The sequence below is a fragment of the Lepidochelys kempii genome, chromosome 2, assembly GCF_965140265.1.
Source record: "Lepidochelys kempii isolate rLepKem1 chromosome 2, rLepKem1.hap2, whole genome shotgun sequence".
Lineage (NCBI taxonomy): Eukaryota > Metazoa > Chordata > Testudines > Cheloniidae > Lepidochelys > Lepidochelys kempii.
Window position 1 is genome coordinate 117,449,234 of NC_133257.1, and position 18,789 is coordinate 117,468,022.

The window sequence follows — 18,789 nt, forward strand, 5'->3', positions numbered from 1 at the left end:
AATTCCAACTAGTTCATAATGCTGTGGCATAACTCCTCAGTGACACAGGCTACAGCAAACACATGAGATGTGTCCTCCACTCACTACATTGGCTTCCCATAGAATTTTGAATGACGTTCAAGGACTCAGTCCTTACTTTCAAAGCTCTCTATGACCTGGGCCCAGAATATTTAAAGATTGTCCAAAGTTCCAGGACAAAGAACTTGGTCAGCAACTATGCTCCTCTGGCACAATGGAACTCTCAACAATAAGAGTAAAGTTCATTGGTGTGGGAGATTGAACCTTCCCTGGGGGGTGGTTTGAGACTGTGGAACAAACTCCCCCCCGGAACTAAGGACCATCACAAACCGCATCACTCACTGTTCCAAGTGCAAGGTCCATTTCTTTGACTTTGCCTTCTCTAACATAAACACGCAGCAAGAGGTGTATTTATATTAAACAAAAAGCGAAAACCACCCTACCAAAACTATACCCTCCACTCCACATGCTTCTCCCTCTGGGGAGCAGATGAGAGAGCAAATCACACATGTGTAATCATGTTTTTAATGAACACCTGGAAGGTATCACTATATGTCACTGACCATCAATGCTTGCCCTAGTGGTTTGGGAATCAGTCCTGTTTCATGTATGAAATAGAACCAAAGACTCCTACAAAGTATCCTGTGGCTAGATATGTGTACAGCACTCTGGATGTCGGACTTTATTGCTAATTACGCACAACAGTGTCTGACTACATGTAAACATACCAGATGTGTCCCGTTTTCCTGGAATGGGTTGAAATCAGCTGCAGGGGTGGGGCAATAAGTTGGAATCGGCACCGTGTGACCCTAAGGAAACTGCTTTGACTTGCTGCACTACCTGCCATTGAATCATTTCACGGAAGTCTTTCATTTTCCGATGAAAAGAAGGCCCATATATGGAATTCATTTTGTGGTGATTCTTCAGGTCTCTAATAAGAAGCTCTCTTGACTCCGCAAGTAACATCCAGGAGAGGCTGGTGTTTAGTGCTTAGCAGGGTTGGCGTCACTAAAATCTCCTTAAGCAGACTTGATTAGCAGTGTGTTACTCCATTTTTATGCTGCTATAACTCCCACTGAAGTCAGTGAAGTTACACCAGCATGAAACTGGAGTAGCACAGTGGTGAATCACATCCTCCTCCTGGATGAGAAGATATCTGAGCCTAGAAAGGTTTTTTTTCTGGATTATTTTAGATGATTCCTGTAAACTAGGGTTACCATATTTGAACATTCAAAAAAGAGGACACTCCATGGGGGGGGATTTGCTTGTGCCTCCGGCCCCGTCCTAACTCCACCCCTTGCCCGCCCCCATTCCAACCCCTTACCCAAAGTCCCCGCCCCAACTCCACCCCCTCCCTGCCCCATTGGACTCCTTCCCCAAATCCCTGCCCCGGCCCTGCCTCCTCCCCTGAGCGCTCCGCGTTCCCCCTTCTCCCCCTCCCTCCCAGCCACACAAAACAGCTGTTTTGCGGTGCAAGCACTGGGAGCTGGGGGAAAAGGGGGGAAATCTCTTGAGAGATCAACGTTCACTTTCTTTCTCGAGTGATCAACATTCACTCTTTCTTGAATGATCAATTCTTCTTTGGGGAAAAATAATAATGGCAAAAGCCTGGACATTTTTAGATATTTAAAAATTCCTCCCGGACAGCGATTTAAGAACCAAAAAGCTGGACATGTCTGGGAAAATACGGACGTATGGTCACCCTAAACTGATTGTACATCTGCCAGGGGAGCCCACCTCCCATATACAAAGCCCTGCTCTCATGGTAACTGAAGGCATCTGTGGAAGGTTGAGAGCTTTACTAAAGCCTATATGTGCAACATTCTCTAAATGTGGTAGAATGGAGGTTTCTAGAAGGTGTATCTTGTGGTACAACTAAACAATAAATTTACCATGAGACTGCTCACGAGCCACCACTGTTCAGTTCTTGGTCTTTAACGTTATTATAGGGTGGATACGTTTTTTGATGACCTCCACTTTACACAAGAAAGAGAGCTAATTTCAAGGTCTTTCTAGATATCTGGTATATCTTTAGCTCACCTATTTAATACCAAACCTGTCCCCCATAAAATATTCCAATTTTGCATATATTAATAATTGACAAAATCACAGGCTCCTTACAGTTCCTCTTGATGCATTGTACTTTGTAAATATAATTTATAATACTATTTTGGCATTGTTTAATTATGTCTGGGTAGTCCCATGCTTTTTCATAGGGGGAACCATATCTTAATATTAATTGTCTTGTGGACTACTTCCCCTACTGTTTGCGATCCCTTAATGTCCCTGTAGCAGCGACAGCAATTGCCTATATGGGAAAGGAGTTAGTTGGAAATACTATCTTTTAATACGATATAGCAACTAGAAATAAAGAGGAAGGGCTGACACCATGTGATCAGTCATCTCTCTGGGGATAATGGACCAGATGGGCATTCAAACTGTCACACCGAGGTATTTTGGATAGAGCAAATGAAAACATTTTCAAGGGAAACTCTAGTTCTTTGATTGCTGTCCATTAGGAATCGATGCTAGAAAAAAACAGTGAGGAGCTGGTTTCATGTGGCTTTGAATAATTCAGGAACAAAAGCAATGGCAGGAGACTGCTTGAGGAAAATAAATAAATAAATAATTATGAAGCATCTGGCTCAATCTAGCTGCCATAAAACAATGAGTAATGGAGAGAGATCCTTCTATCAAGTGCATGATTTAACATTTACCCTGTAGAAGCAGGAAACAAGAGTTTTCTCCACCCACTAACTTCTCCCTAACAGCTAAAGCTCCCAGCAAACTTATTTTCTTTAATTAAAAAGAGAGTCCATGTACAGATAACATATACACCAAGGGAGAGAGACCAGCAATCTGATTTAACTTGGGGTGATGGGAAAAGCAGAAATTGGTGTTATGTAAAATTAAAGTTGCTGCAAAGATTAATAAAGAAGACAACCTGTTAGCATGGTACTACTGAGTGATGGAAGATAGTCATTCTGCGTTTATAAAATATGATCCCATGTTTTACAGCTCTGCTTCATATCTCACAGCTCATGTTGTTGCTTCTATTAAGTGGAGCTGTAAACACAGTATATTTGGTCCTCAAGAAGCTTTTCAATTCATATGGCAAAGACTTTTGGGGGATGGGAAGAGTAGCTGACCTGGACTCCACTAAGGGCATGTCTACACCAGCAATGCCCCTCTGCCATGTACATTGGTCAAACTGGACAATCTCTACACAAAAGAATAAATGGACACAAATCAGATGTCAAGAATTATAACATTCAAAAACCAGTCGGAGAACACTTCAATCTCTCTAGTCACTCGATTACAGACCTAAAAGTCGCAATATTACAACAAAAAAACTTCAGAAACAGACTCCAACGAGAGACTGCTGAATTGGAATTAATTTGCAAACTGGACACAAACTGGAAGGGAAACTCAGAGGCAGAGTGTGGGGGTACTGCCCAGGGGCAGAACCCCAGAGAAAGGGGCACTGGGGTCTGTGAGGGACATGGGACGCAGAGCTGTGGTGGATTACTGGCCTGCAGAGTGTGCTCCATGCTGGAAAAGAGCTAATTCCCAATGACCAGCAGGAGGCGCCGCAGGGGTTAGTCTGCTCCTTTACAGTATGGTAACACCCATTGTTTCATGTTCTCTGTGTATATAAAATCTCCCCACTGTATTTTCCACTCCATGCATCTGATGAAGTGAGCTGTAGCTCACGAAAGCTTATGCTCAAATAAATTGGTCAGTCTCTAAGGTGCCACTAGTCCTCCTTTTCTTTTTACGGATACAGACTAAGACAGCTGCTACTCTGAAACCTACAGCAGCAGGTGCCTAGTGTAGTTTCTGAGGAGGGTGTCCTTGGAACACTTGAGAATGCTAATTAACACGAACCTAACCCAATTACAGTTATATAAACACACTAAGCAGCCGCTGGTGGGTGTGTCAGAGTTACACTCCATCAGCTTTGTTTGCATGCACTTTCAGAGTAGGAGCATGACACTTGAATAGCACTGAAATCTGCTCAGGGCACTTAACTACATTACCTTCTCCTCCCCTCCCCCAGAGAATTACCTTTTAAAATGCAAACTGAAGAGATCAAGAGCGTTATTATGGTAGAGGTTACTCTGAAGTACAAAGGGATCGGAGTCAAACTTTTGTGTTGCAGATTCCATTCATATCTCTGGATAAAACTCTCCTGTTATGGTTCCTCTTTTTCACTTAGTCAGCAAAATAGTGTTAAGAATGCAAGAATCACTTGACTATATTTGTCTGCCAGGCAGTTTTCTTCTTGGAAGCTTGTGGAGGTGATCCCTTTCTTAAACAAAATATTGTCTAATATCCAGTAATATATGCACAGGGGACCAAGAGTAAAAATGCAATTAATCTTCCAATCACAAGGCAGATACAAATAATAAAAATGGTATTATTGTAGCCCCTACAAGCGGCTGTCATGAGCCATGACCTCATTGGGCTAGGTGCTGTACAAACAGAACAGAGAGATAGTCCCTGCCCAAAAGAGGGAGCATTAGTTACTCTAAACTATTTGGAGACTAGACTGATGTTACAGTCATTGGACTAAATTAATCCAAGTCCCTGAAATCTATGAAGTTTTCATCAGGGATGGCCTTAACTCTATCTCTTTGATGTGCCCATCCCCTTGGAATCTGAGAGAGAATTTGGCCTATTCTGTCCAACAAACCACTTGATTAAATGACTGAAGCTTTTAGTCACTTTGTCAAATTGCCATTTCACTCAGGCACTTAGTCAAAGAGTTTAAAATATTATGATGTTTCTAGCCTGATTTTCTTGAAAAGCTGTATAAAACAGGCACTCAGACAGACTACAAAGTAATAAACAAGTGGTTAAACTGGCAATGAAGCTTCACATTTGATAACTTTGAGTTCTTCTTACATGTTTCTTATATAATGAATGATAAAAATTGGGAAAGGGATATTAAACTTCTGTGCTTCAGGGTTTAAGCCAGTCTCAAACTATTGGAGAGTGGGATGAGATTTAATGTTGGGAGCAAATTATCCCACATCTGCCTCCTGCAGTGCGCTTATAGCTTCTCCTGAAGGATCTGTTACTGGCCACTGTTGGAGACAGGATACAAAACTAAATGGACCTTGGATCTCGTCCCTGTCTTATGTTTCTGTAGACATTGAATATATATTCCATATGAGAGAGGCATTTGAGCATGTTAAAACATTACATTTTTTCTGAATTCCTTTTGCCTTATTTCATATGTTGCAAGTGAATGCCAAATCACTTGAGATATATGAAAGCTATCCTTTAGACTTAGTAAATCCTGCTGAACACAAGCTGCCATTGTTCCACATTCTAATAAATGCAAAATCAATCTCTCTACACTCCTGGTACATCCATCAGTTTGTCCTCCATATTACTCTTCTCTCTTGATTGCTTTTGGCATTGGAAGAATCTTCAAGAAGATGACCTGTGTTACTTCTGTCTTAATATGTCTTCCAAGGTTTCTTAAGTGATTTGTGGTCATGGTAGATCCTCCTTCACTTTGATCACTTATTCCCTGGTAGACTATATAGTTATCCCTAGTTATCCCACATGCTCACAGTACTAGCTGTTACATCTAGGAGACAGTGTAGCAGCCTATTTACTTCTCTGGGCCACCACTTTCTCAGCCTACGTTGCTCACTATGGAGTTACTGATCAGGATTCTTTTTCTTTTTTTGGTGCTTTTCTTGCAGTTCATGGCTCTTTGTCATTCATTAAGCTACTCTTTGCTTCTACCTATCTTCAGTTCTCCATCTAGGTCTTACACTGCAGTCAACATAGTAACATTTGACCTTATTTTGGCTTTAGTCAGTTTTTTGTTGCCGTCTTGGTGAACTGCAAAGCGAAAATGAACATGTAACACCAGATTTATACGCGGAACTAAGCCTTATTAATCAGGCTGTGTAGGGCACTGCTTACAGAAATAAAATTTTGACAAATTTAGTTAAAAATGTCTTTCACTTCCTGAAATCCACTTCGTTTTTCCTCCAGCATTGTCAATATCCCGGGATGTAAAATCATAAATAACCGGGATGAATCCTGGTCCCATTGCATCAATGGGAGTTTTTCCATTGACTTCAGTTGGGCCAGGATCTCATCCTGGAAGCTTTATTGTAACCCCTATCTGATGTCACAGAATGATGCGTTCTGGGATATCTTCAGTGGAAGTACCCTGAGGCTTTCAGACTGGGAGGGAATGAGGGAGAAGAGTTTTACTGAGGTTGGCTAACATTTATTTCTGGGCTGAATATCCCCAGTTGGATTTGTGGGGTTAAAACGAATGTTCAACTTTTGCTTTGCAATTCACCTTTAACGTTTTTCTGCCATTCAGCAGAACATGCCTGTCATGCACAGTAGTACTTGTTATTATTCCCACTCCACCAATGTCCAGGATTCATGGGCTAGGAAGCTCTTAAGCTCTTATTCTGAACTCTTGGACCTCACACTGACACCATGAAAAGCTATCCTTCTGACATGACAAACAGTCCTGTGGTTTCTGGGCATTGCTGCATTTGAAGTATCTCATAAGTCTATGCAGTGTAATGGGCAAAGTTGCCTGGCTTGAAAGATATTCTAGACCTAGCACCAGAAGGTCCATTGGGAAAGCAATTTATCAACACAGATGAAAGATGGCATTGCTATTTCCTCTGAGATGAGAATAGCTGAAGGGGCTTTTGAGACAGTGGGAGTAGCTTGGGGGGCAAAGGGCGGGGGCTCACCAGTCTATGCACTTTGTAAGTATCCCTGCATGGGCCAAGTTGGGAGACAGTTGATTAGGAGTAAACTAAGAAGGGGATTCATCTCATCAGCTGGGACCTGTTAAATGGGAGGTATGAACGGAAAGGGGAGGGCTGGAAGGAAGGGCAAAGAAGTCCAGAATCTCAGAGTGGTGAGACCTGTCTTCCCACCCTTTCATCCCATGAGAAACGTTGGGAAAAACTTTATGGTGATGCAACATGGAGGTGCATAAAATGTTGTAAATAAAGTACGCTATGGTAAGAGTACGTGAGGGCTGCTTGTGAAAAGAAATTCAGGGTGAGGGAGCCCCGACTCCCATGACTCGGCCGCATGTAGAAAAGTGAGGTTACCTCTTGCATTGCCAGTAGTATATCACTGGAGTAGTATATTGTTGGAAACCACAAAACTTTCAACTAAAATGAAAAATCTTAGTCAAATCCATTTTTTGTCCAAAAAAGTTTATATATATATTTAATCAGCTCTAGTCAGTGGAGACACAAATCCCAAATCTCCTTTCACCAATGCCAGTCTCTTATATCGGAGTAATGTCATTACTTTCGTTGGAGTTAGTCCTGGTTTGCCCCAGTGTCAGTGAGAGGAAAATCAGGCCCATGCATGTTGGCTCTGACCTAGGGTATATCTACACTTTGAGCTGTCAATGTAAATTCCAACATGAGGAGACATTGGATTGAGCTAACTCACTAAGAACAGAGTGTAGCCATGGTGGTGCGACCAGTGGGAGGGGCGAGCCGCTCTGAGTATGCCCCTATCTGAGACCCTAAGCAAGTACTTGGGGTAGCTTGCTCCTCCTGCCATCCATGCCACTGCAGGGACATTCTATTTTGAGTGTGCTCACTCTATGAGAGTTCGCGCGGGTATGTCTCCTTGAGCTGGGAATCACACCCCCAGCTCGAAGTCTAGATGTGCCCTTAGCTCTCATGTTGGTTTTACACCTGTGATACTCCACTGCCTTCTAAAGCTATGCCTGATTCTTGTGGATGTGAGAGCAGAATGGGGCTTTCTCATGGGGACCTTTTAATTAAGTTCTTTCTTGTTTGTTGTTCTCAATATAAACAATTATTCTGGCTGAAAGTATCTTTGTATGGGGAAACAGCAATTGAGGTGTATGCTCTAAATCAAACATTTTGGCTCATAATCTGAGATGGGGGGGGGGGGAATCCTTAACTGACATACACCCAGCAAGCAATTCTTCTCACGATTTAAAGCAACTTGAAATTTAGCCCACTGCCTCTGTAAAGTCTGCTACTTGTTAATGGAGACATGTTAGGAGGAGGTGGGGGAATTAATTCACACAAGGAATTATGGTTAAAATAAAGGTAATGGGGGCAAAGCTTCCATCCAATATCTAATTAAATTTTTCCTAAAACAGTAGATACATTTATAATATGTGAAGCCTGATTTTGTTCTCATAGGAATGGGCTTTTATTTTATTTATCCTTATAAAATAAGGATTTTATTACACATATTTATTTACTCCTATTGCCACTTGCTGGTTTTATATTTAATGGATGTGCAAAGCTGCAGGAGAGCTGCAGGGGAGAAAAAGCCTCATGGGGAACCCTTTGTGTCTGGATGAATTGGAAAAACAAACTCTAGGGTGTTCATTTGCCATGAATCACTTTTCACATCACGTGTATAATATGAATGAGGCGTCTGTGAATCTAATTCCCTTTGTCCCAGTAGTAAAGCAGATCAGTACGACAGAAGAGGCGCAAGGCCAGCAAAGCAACCAACTTGAAAAGGCAGCACCATTCAGTGAATTCATTTTCAGCTATTTCAGTGCCGTTTGCTCCTTTTCTTTTCAACAGATTTAAAGAACAAACCTACAGTCCACAGGAAATGCCTCTGTTAAGCATGTCTGCTGCAGTCTAGCTAAGCATGGTAGCAGCTTTCAACAGCCTGATTCCTTCCTACTGTCACACGGGGTCTCTTGTAACTCTAAGTGGGAGAAGAGAAAACATGCATCTCCACAGCCAAACTTTACCGTAGGAAAACAGTAGATCAATGCCATGACAGCCTGCTGCCTTGATTTCACAAGAGGGGTAAGGAGGATGAAGATTAAAGGGTTTTGTCTAACTTCAAGATAAAAATCCCAGTTGCGCAACCTTTTTGTGCTAAATTACCTCTATTTTTGGCAGTTATTTATTAATCTTTGGAGAATGTACATGATTTGTTTCCTCTCCCTGTTATCTTTGATCTCAGCAGGAGGTTTTAATGAAGCAAAAACCATGCACGACTAAACCAATTCCAACTAGAAAATCAGGGCTTGCTCAGAAACTTAACGCTTTCATTCATCACCTGGAATAGGAACTTTTCCTGGTATGCAATAACAACTTTATTGTCCTTGTAAATATAAAATGGAATTTTAAAGATCTCACCACAACTTTTGTAATATATTTCCAAATTCTTCTCCTTGCAGACTGTGTGCGTAGGCCACGCTGTGCTGAGACTGGGATAAAACAGGACTAAAATGAGAATGGCAGCATTAAGCATCTTCATGGTGGTGATGGTGCGGTAGTCTCCGTAATTATTTCTCTCTCTTGTCATGAAGGCGAGGAGGGTAGTTTTCCACTTCCTCTCTCCAAGGACTGTGACAACTGTAAGAGGTTACTATATTAACCGCCTGCACAAGGATTAAATGATTCAATACAGGCTCACAGCTTGAAACAACGTAGTGTAAGCAAGTGGCTAATCAGAATTCTGAGTGTGTTAGTTCCATATGTTCAGACTTCTGCTTTCTGTTTCATGTTAGTTTAAGCTAATGACGAATGATCTACTGACACCGACTCATTGGAAAAGCTCCAGTCCGCAGCCTTAATTCTTTGTTGAACTAGATAAATAGTTATTTATCTAATTCCCCCCGCCCCCCGTTCCATTCTCATGCTGTAGTTGGGCACTTGGGGCTCAGAGTGTAAGACAAGCTTAACTTGGCATTTCAGGCTGCAAAACACTGTAGGCAACATTCATAGAATCGTAGGACTGGAAGGGAGCTCAAGAGGTCTTCTAGTCCAATCCCCTGCACTCGGGGCAGGACTAGGTATTCTATTCTCCCACCCTTACTCACAGCGAGTAGTACCTTGCTGTATGAGTTGCCAGTTTGCTTTCAATTAGATTGTTTGCAAAGGAAGGTACTACTCAAGGTGAGTAAGGGTTGCTGGCTTTGTGTGACACCTGGAGGTAGAAAATGCCCTAATCTGGCACGCCTCTCCCCTGAGTTTAAATTCCACTTGGACGTAAGCTCCACTTTCTGAATTTTATTGTCACTACATTTATTTTAGCAGTGAGTTTCTTTGCTAAAGAGAACAGAGCTTTGTTGTTCAGTAGACTCGATTCCCCTGGAGCTGGAGCCTTAGGAACACAGCTTCAGGAAGCATTCCGTTACTTTTGGCTGTGCTGAAAATTATTTCTGGTGTGCAATGATGACTCACCTTTCAAGTCCTGATTTAATTATTTTTGGCATTGCATTGATTAACATTCCTCCTTTGCCTCTCTTTTAAGCCAGAGCTCTGGATTTTTCCGCCTGTGTACTGACTGCATACATGCACACTATTGAAGTTGTAAATTTGTAATGCAGGCTAATTGTTTTATACAACGTGGCATGTGTAAACTGGCAATTGCTGAAGACAGTAAGGAATACACAGTATAGAAGCAAGGGCTGCTTTAGCTCCAGCAAACATCTGTTGGGTTTGAGAATCAAGATTTTCAATTGGCTTTCAAAATTCAGTTGCTAAAGCAGGAATTTTTTGGACTGAAGCATAACTGGGAAAAAACTTCAGGCCAAACTCAGCCCTGCAGCAGGTAGGTGCAAGTCTATGGAGTTGAACCAAGGCTGAACTTGGCCCCGTGGTTTGATGGGCTTGGTAAAATATTAGGCTGGTTCACCGCATCTTCCCTATTTCAAATCCTGGAAGGTGGCATGTATATTCGATTAATGAGCCATGCCTTTAGAAAAGTGGTGCTCTGCTTTGTCTGTCACTCTGCTATTGAATAGAGTTGCCGGGGGAACAAAAAAGAAGCACATATATGGTTGAGAAAACAAAAATGCATGCAACAAGTTTATTAGGAAGTAATACTTAACAATGGGAGCCCTTCGGTTCAGCAACTCCTGGGGGTGAAATCTTGGCCCCACTAAGCTCAAGAGGAGTTTTCCCATTGACTTCAATCAGTCCAGGATTTGAACCTTGATGTCTTTTTTTAAAAGCTGACATTTCAATTACCAAAGCTGGCGAGTAAGATCTGCAAGGTCCAGTGTTATGCCACCCTCTGCCTGCCCTAATTTTTTGGGGATTAGTCACAGCTTTTTTTCTTTAAAGGAAGTTTCCAGTCCTGTTCACTGTGGACAGACTCTTTAAAATATACACTCATATTAACTTTCACCCTTACTAGTATGTTAACTGGCACTGTCCTTTGTTAAAAACTCGTGTGTGTTATGGCTCCCCATACAGCCCATGTAAGCCAGATAAATAGGTTAACCAGACCTGCTGGCCTCCGAGAAGGTAGCAGGGAGAAATAGGTTAACCAGACCTGCTGGCCTCTGGGAAGGTAGCAGGGGAAAAACGCATAGATTAAGCTATGATTTCAGAATCTAGGCTGTGTCACTTGCTAAGTAATATCAGCAGTGACAAAGAGATTGAAATATCCATGTTAAGATGTTTAAAAGAAAACAGGGTACGCCAGTACCAGAGGGAGGAATGGAGTCAGAAGGAACTCCAACCTCACCTTTTGTTAAAGAAATTACACCTTTTAAACAAATCCTTCAAAAATTTGGGCACAGTCCTTGGACTAAACAAGCCCTAGCTGATGTCTGCACTATTTTGGACCTAGAGGATAGATTGGCTCAGTATATCCTCATATACAAACCTTCTAGTGCTGCCAAAAGAGATGCAGCAGCAATTTGGTTGTTGTGGGAGGCATGTAAGGATTCTTCCCTCCGCTTGTCTTCATGTAAAGAGGAAAAGGCACAAACGGAAAAGGGAGCAGACAATTGGAAGGTGCTGGCTACAAATACCCAAAGCCAGCTGAAAATAGTGAAAGAGGCACTCCAGGAATACAAAAAGAGTGAAAAAGTTAACTCTGCAGAGGCTGGAGGGAGGCAGGTAAAGGGGGAGAAGGTCCTATGTACGGCACCCCCAGGCATAATTACAAAGAGAAAAGAGAGTAAAAAAAAAAGTTAACTCTGCAGAGGCTGGAGGGAATTAAGCAGTTAAACTTTGTGAAAATGTTAAAAAGGAAAAGTGTTAGAGAAAGAGCATTCTTGGTTTCTTTGCAGCCATTCTGAAAGAAAAATGGGCCTTTTCCAAAGGAATGTCTGTAAATTAGCCAATTATTAAAAATAAACTATCTGATTAAAATCATTTGTCTGGACAATTTAGTCAAATTTGCTAAAAGAACATAAGAGGGTTCTATTGGAACTTAACTGCCTCAAATGTATAAAGGGAATGTAAGATGTAAAAAACAGAGCAGTGTGGAAGGGATGTTAAGGAAAAGAAAATGTGTATGTATATATGTAAAGTTCTAAGGACCAATTCGTTTTGTTTTTGTTTTAAATAATGCCACTAAAAATCCATTTGACTCTTTAATTCAAAGTTGCAAAACTGACAGAACTTTTTGCTAGGCACAGGTAATTAGTGTTGTTTGGCTTTGGGATTTGGCATTTAACCCTTAAAAGGTAACTCAATGCTTTACAAAATTTAAAATGTTAAGGTGTGGCTGCAGCAAGGCAGTCAAAATCAGGAGAATAGAAAAAAAAGTTCTGGATTCTTTTTGTTTGTTTGTTTGTTTGTTTTTTGTAACAAAATAGCAGATGAGAGTTGTAGTAAAAATAAAAAAATTAAAAAAGACAATGGCTCTCTGAAGCAACAGCAGGGGTGAGGTGCATAAAACAAAAAGAAGCAATGTTAGAAACACTGAGTCTTAAAATGGCTTTGAGTAATCAGATTGTCACTTTGATAAAGGTACATGAAAACTCTGTAAGCAAAAAAAAAAAAAGAAATAGTTACACCTTATGTAAAAATTGATATGGATAATGTTATAAAAGTTAAACTATGGAAGGAATGTGCATTTGCCCCAGAACATGTGCAGGGTATATTGTAGAAGGGGCAAAAGAAATGCAAACATACCATGCTACTTAATTAACATGCTATTAGGGCTCCAAAGGGAGCCACAATAGGTTGGGTTTTCTTTTTCAGATTGTTGTGTGTTTTGGAAGCAGAAGTTAAAAGTAATCAAAACTCTGGTGAAAGTTGATTGTGTCCCTTTTAAGATAGAGTCTCTGAACGGCTGATGGCTTTAAATCCAAAAGCAGGAAGCGTCTGCGAAAATGCAAATTACCTAAATGATAAAGGAAGGAAAGAACTAGCAGCACAAAGGAGCTGAAGATAAAGGACATACCTGGTCAGCAAACAAATTGTCTAAATAAAAGGCATGGGTTAACAAGATAATTTTAATAAATTTAATGATAATAAGTACCCCTGTAACACCATATAGTGTGTATGATTTTTGGAAAAATCCTTTAAGGTCATATGGTAATGATGCTTCTCAGCTATTACCTGTAAATAAACTTAAAGCTTAACACAGCAGGAAAAACATTATAAACTTGGTCTGCTGTATAAGAAGGGAAACTGAGGTACCCCACCTCAGGGATTTAATGACTAAACAGTGGGATAATTTCCCCATAACCCTTAAAAGATAGAAACCATTGAAACCTGATCTGCCTATAGAACAAAAACAGGAAAATGTGGGGGCCAATTCTTCTGTTTTGCCTGCAATCAGCAAGGGTATTTGTAAAAGAAATATTTTAAGCAATAATCTGCCACCCCAAAAGGGGTAGAAACATGTTCTTTTTGTCTTTCAGAAAATCAGGAAAAGCTGATGCCAGCTGAAAAGCAACCCAATACCATGAATCTACTGTCACAATAGAAATTGTGTTTTGTGTTCTATGTTTTGTCTTGTTGCTAGCACTGTTGTATGTTTAAAAAAAAATACTAAAGACCTGCAGGTAATTAAAAATAAATTAAGCTCTCTGTCCCAGCTACAGGACAGCCTGATACAAAAACAAGTACATGCCAATGTAGACTTGGTCCAAATTGGTCTGGGTAACCTAAAAGCCCAATGGAATCTTTGGCAATGGCTTAATACTACCACATGGCTTATGCATAAGAAAAAAAAAATTGGAAATAGGAAACTACACAGCCATAGCTATGGGATGCACTGAAATGCAGATATTTGCCCTAGCAACTTTGGAACACAAAATGTTCTGGGTCATATTGGGAAATATTAAGGGTTTGGTGCATTTGTTAAAACAAAGAAAGAGATCATTTTGTTTGACACTTATCAAAATGAATGGATGCAATACGTTTCCAGTATTGTAAAACCAGACTTGTTAATGGGCAATTTTTCTGTTGTCAAAATTGCACACCAACAGTCCCTGGAGGCAAAGGTATTGAAGGTTAGCCCACTCCCCATATTACACATGGGATCCTTCTGGCTACCCTGGACCTTGAGCCAGTGGGCTGGGGAGGGAGGGAAGCTATTGGACACTAGAGGTTGTACCAAATGGACTCCTCAAAAGTGGGTGTGCCTCACCTTGCCTGTTGCCCCAGAACCTTGTAGTAAAGATACATCACTAGGATCATGTATGTGGCATGAATTGGAATCACAAACTCAAATTGCCTCACAGTACTTTCTCTTGAATAGGCTACATAGAAAGTGACACTGATGATTATAAATCTTAGTGTCAAAAGGGGGATTATGTTGGATCATATTAAAGAAGTTCTGTATTAAAATCACAAATGAGTTTGATTCCCCATAGTTTCAATTCCAGGGTATTACTAATTAAGAGGTCTCTTGGTTTTTGGTTCTGTTTCTCTCCCTCTATGTGTGACACTTGCAAGCTGCTAATTGTGTTAGTACATTCTAAGACAGAGTCTGTTCTCAAAGCAATTCACAGAGAGAGAGACTCAAAGCAATACTCTAACAACAGAAACAGCACCCAGAGATTCCCCACCCTTTTGTTGTATTAACAATTGTGATTAAAATAGAGATAGAGGATGTATGTGGATGGATGCTTGGTGTGGATAATAACTGAATGATCAGGGAGGTGCCAGCCTAAGAATCCAGTGTCCATCGGCTGAAGAAGGCGTCAAGTGGAAATAACCAGAGGACCCCCGGAGGGCAGACTGGAATCCACCCAACAGCCTCAAGAATGGGAGAACCAAAGAACAAGATAACATCTAGCAGCACGGAGTCGTCAGGAACGTGCTATCTGCTGATTGATTCAGCAACAGCATGATGAAGCAATTCCCATAGACTGGCATAGGAAGAAATTCCTATAAAAATAGACTCTAAAAAGTGAGAACTTTGGGGTCCAATTCTGCAAACCAACTTCCAGGAGCATCAGATGAGCATCTGACAAGGCCCTGCTCCCTCCTCATGTCCAGGCCACCCAGCCAGTGGCTTGGCATGAGCAACTCTAAGGCTGGTAACTATATGATAACAACCTTGCAGAACCTGCGTGTCTGTGTTTGTATGAATGAATGTGTGAATAAATATGAGATTGAATGGAATGTATAGCTATAACTAACTGCTTACTATGTTTCTTTCTGTATTCACAATAAATGTGGTATTTTGCCTTTTTCCCTTTAATAAGATCCTGCCAGTTTTATTTTATTGGTATAACAGTTCAGGCCCACATCTAGTTTTGCGTTCTTTAGCCACTAGTATAATAGTAGAGCATGTACTCTGCGGCCAGGTTCAGAACCCAGGCAATTGTGCTTAGTGCAGAACATGGACACTGGCCAAGGGCGGGGTTGCTATAGGTCTGTTTGGTTTGATCGAACAATTAATCAAACACACCCAATAGCAATGTCTGATTAAAGCAAAAGAAATTACACAGGGAACGTGATAGGGAAACTGTGTCTGGAATTAGTGGTGTACAGGCTGTGGTTAATGTTGATTGTAACACAATCAGTGTGAACCATTCCAAATAAAATGCTGTTCCCACTGAGAACTACGTACAGATGAAACTTGGGAGTGTTCCTCTATATTCAGTGTTGCTGCAATTTGCGAAGTGTCATGGATAGAAGCCGTTAAAGCACAACCGTGACTTCTCAAGCCAAACATTATGAATGATCATAATGGTGCTGGTCCTGAATTTCATTCTTTAATTCAAGATGCTTGTGTTCTTGCTTGTGTTCCAAAAAGGATCAAAGTGCTAACTGGTCAAAAATGGTTTTCCCATCCTGTGAAAATTTTCGAAATTAAAAAATATTCCCCATTCCACAGACTTTCTGGATTTTTTGTGTGAAAAAATTAGAATGAGAAAGATCCCGCACCCCAGTGGTCAGGGCACTCACCTGGTATGTGGTAGGGAACAGGAGAGAGACCCCAGGATAGTCAATAGCCCAAGTGGTCAGGCACTCAATGAATCAGGTGGACCAGGGAGTTGAACCTGTGCATCTCACATCTCAGTTGCAGGCTATTTCTGGGGTGGGGGAAATCTCTTTCTGTCTCTGACACAAATTTTCTGTCCCAGGCTAAGAAACCTTTCTAGTGAAATTTTATCAAAACTGATATGTTTAGACAACATTTTTTGTTTTTGATGAATCAGCATTTTCCGATCAAAAACTATTTCATCAAACAATTCCCAACCGGCTCTAGTCAGAGGGCTTATTCTTTAGTCTTGGGGGGGGGGTGTTGTGATTATAGGATTCATTGCCATAGTGGGATATGCAATAATTATTCTTCTTCATGGCAGTGCTGTAATGCAATAGGTGCTTTTCAGACATGCAAGGATGGATGGTCCCCCCACTGAGGAGCTCACAGTCCACAGATCAACAGACTTGGGGGAAGCAGAGCAACAAGCAGAGATTTTGCTGGTACAAGTCATCCTGCTTCACTGAAGGCAGGATGACAAGTGGTTCTTCCAGAGACTTAAATGTGGCCGGAATAGGACAGGGGCCTTGCGGATGAGCTCAGGAAACTCAGACCATGCACAGGGGACCATGTGGCAAAACGGTCCCTCTCTCTCTAGATGAAGCAAAATCACCCTTTTCTGACACTGTCCTGTCACTGGCTCTAACAGTTACATCTGAAAATCATTTGTAGGTGCCTTTGGAATGTACCAGGTTGTACCAAATAACAAGTATTTTATAGACAAACATCCTGGAAGGGACACACTGACCCTCCTAGAAAGGGTTTTATTACCAATCCTATCTCCTCTGTGGACTACTCCTTCAAACATGAACAGCCCTCCCAGACTTCTATGACTTGTTGGATGAGAAGCTGTGTTTGATCAAACAAGCAAGTATGTACCCAGGAGTTTCTGTGGGCTTGTGCAGATGCTGCTGAAACCAGCTCCACAGCGTCTTCACTTCTATTTTTAGTGAGTATAGCTAGCCTGGCTACACAAGCTATCATTCACACCCCCAGCTGCAATGTGGATGTACCCTTGGTTTCCATCTGAGAGCCATGCAGAGCCAACACTGCTAACAGGAGTAAAGAGTAGTAAACTTACACTTGTTGTTACTCTGTTCTATGTAGATTCTTGTACCAGTCACTCATTACTGTAGTATGGAGCATCTGCCAGCAGCTTATTAAGTGACATGACTAACATTTCTCATTTTGGTTTGCTCTCTCTCTCTCTCTCTCTCTCTCATCCTCTCCCCAGCATGAGAATTGTGTGTGCAGGGCAGTGTTTTGTTTTGTTTTGTATTTTTACATGGGCATACAGCTATGTGGTTAGATTAGAGATGACAACAACAAAAAAGTGCATCTTGTACTTGGAGCACGTTTGTGATGTGACTAAAATGAGCAGAGATAACTATATATTCAAGGAACTGAGATGTTAAGAAGGTGCCATTTTGAATTAGTGTCTTCAGACACGTCCTTTTTTTGCTGGTATCTTGCCCCTTCAACCTTGTGAATAAAGGAAGAGGCTGGCAGGGAAACTGAGACTTACTGTTGCTCAGTGCAGAGACTATACCAAATGCATAAATTTAAGTTGTGCTCACCGGTTGTCAGCTCTGCTTGCTCACAGTGCAAAGATTCACAAGCTCAAGGCCAGAATGAAATTTTGACCTTTGAGTTATGCAGGCTTTCAAGATCTCCTAGAGCTGAAAGTAACAGCTTACAGCTAATGGTGCAAATAGAAAAAAACATTCTCCTGATCTGAATTTTGTATCCCAGTGGAGAGATTTTGCTGGCCTCTCTGGAGCACTCTTACCAACTGGAAGGAGTCATTACAATATTTGTCAGATCTTCCACTGTGGCTGCATTGCCCCTTGCAACACTCAGTGGTTTGACTTGCTGTGTATGTTGGTGGTAGTGATGTGGTGTGAAATTATTCTGGTAAGCAATTTTTAATTAGCTAAGAAAACAGCCTCTGGCTTACAATGCACTCTGTGGGCTTCATTATGTCAGGAGTCGGTTTCTTCTGCAACGACTTCATCACCATGTGCTCATGAGCTAGAGCAACTGTTTGCAATCCACTGTGTTTAAACTGGTATTGGAATCAAAACCACCGTGGATCAATGCCTGTGTTAAAACCCATTCACCCTACCAGGTGGACTATATTTTTTTGCCAACACTGCAGCAATGATGTGCAACTTTGGATCAATGTGAATCAGCAGTGCTTAGACTGTAAGAAATGACTGCTTCCCACAGCAGTGACAGATGAACTAAGGCATATTGTTTTGTGTTTCTTTGTAGTCTGCTGCTTCTCCAGGTGAAATCAATGGGAGTCTGGCTCCATTTTAGTTAGTTGAACTTTCTGTATGTTCAGGGGGAAATGGCTGCCTCCATGGAGTAAATTCAGCACCACTCACTGCCTAATAAATACATATACAAGCATACAGGTATCTCTTTAATAATACTTACTGAGACATTCTGACAGAAATGGAGCAGAGTCAATAGTACCCTAGTAGTTTTCTGTTGTGAGGAATGTCAATTCTGTTCTGGATCAAATTTTCTTTATAGCTGACTTGGAGA

General features: G+C 41.3%; 1 protein-coding gene across 1 annotated transcript in view; it reads right to left on the minus strand.

The window, feature by feature from the left end:
- The window catches only part of LY86 (lymphocyte antigen 86), a 32,709-nt gene extending 23,191 nt beyond the window's left edge, over positions 1-9,518 (minus strand). The window contains exon 1 of the mRNA XM_073332121.1: positions 9,183-9,518. Within this exon, the coding sequence (XP_073188222.1) occupies positions 9,183-9,351 (169 nt within the window). The 5' untranslated portion in view covers positions 9,352-9,518. The remainder of the gene's footprint in view (positions 1-9,182) is intronic.
- Positions 9,519-18,789: the final 9,271 nt, after the last annotated feature.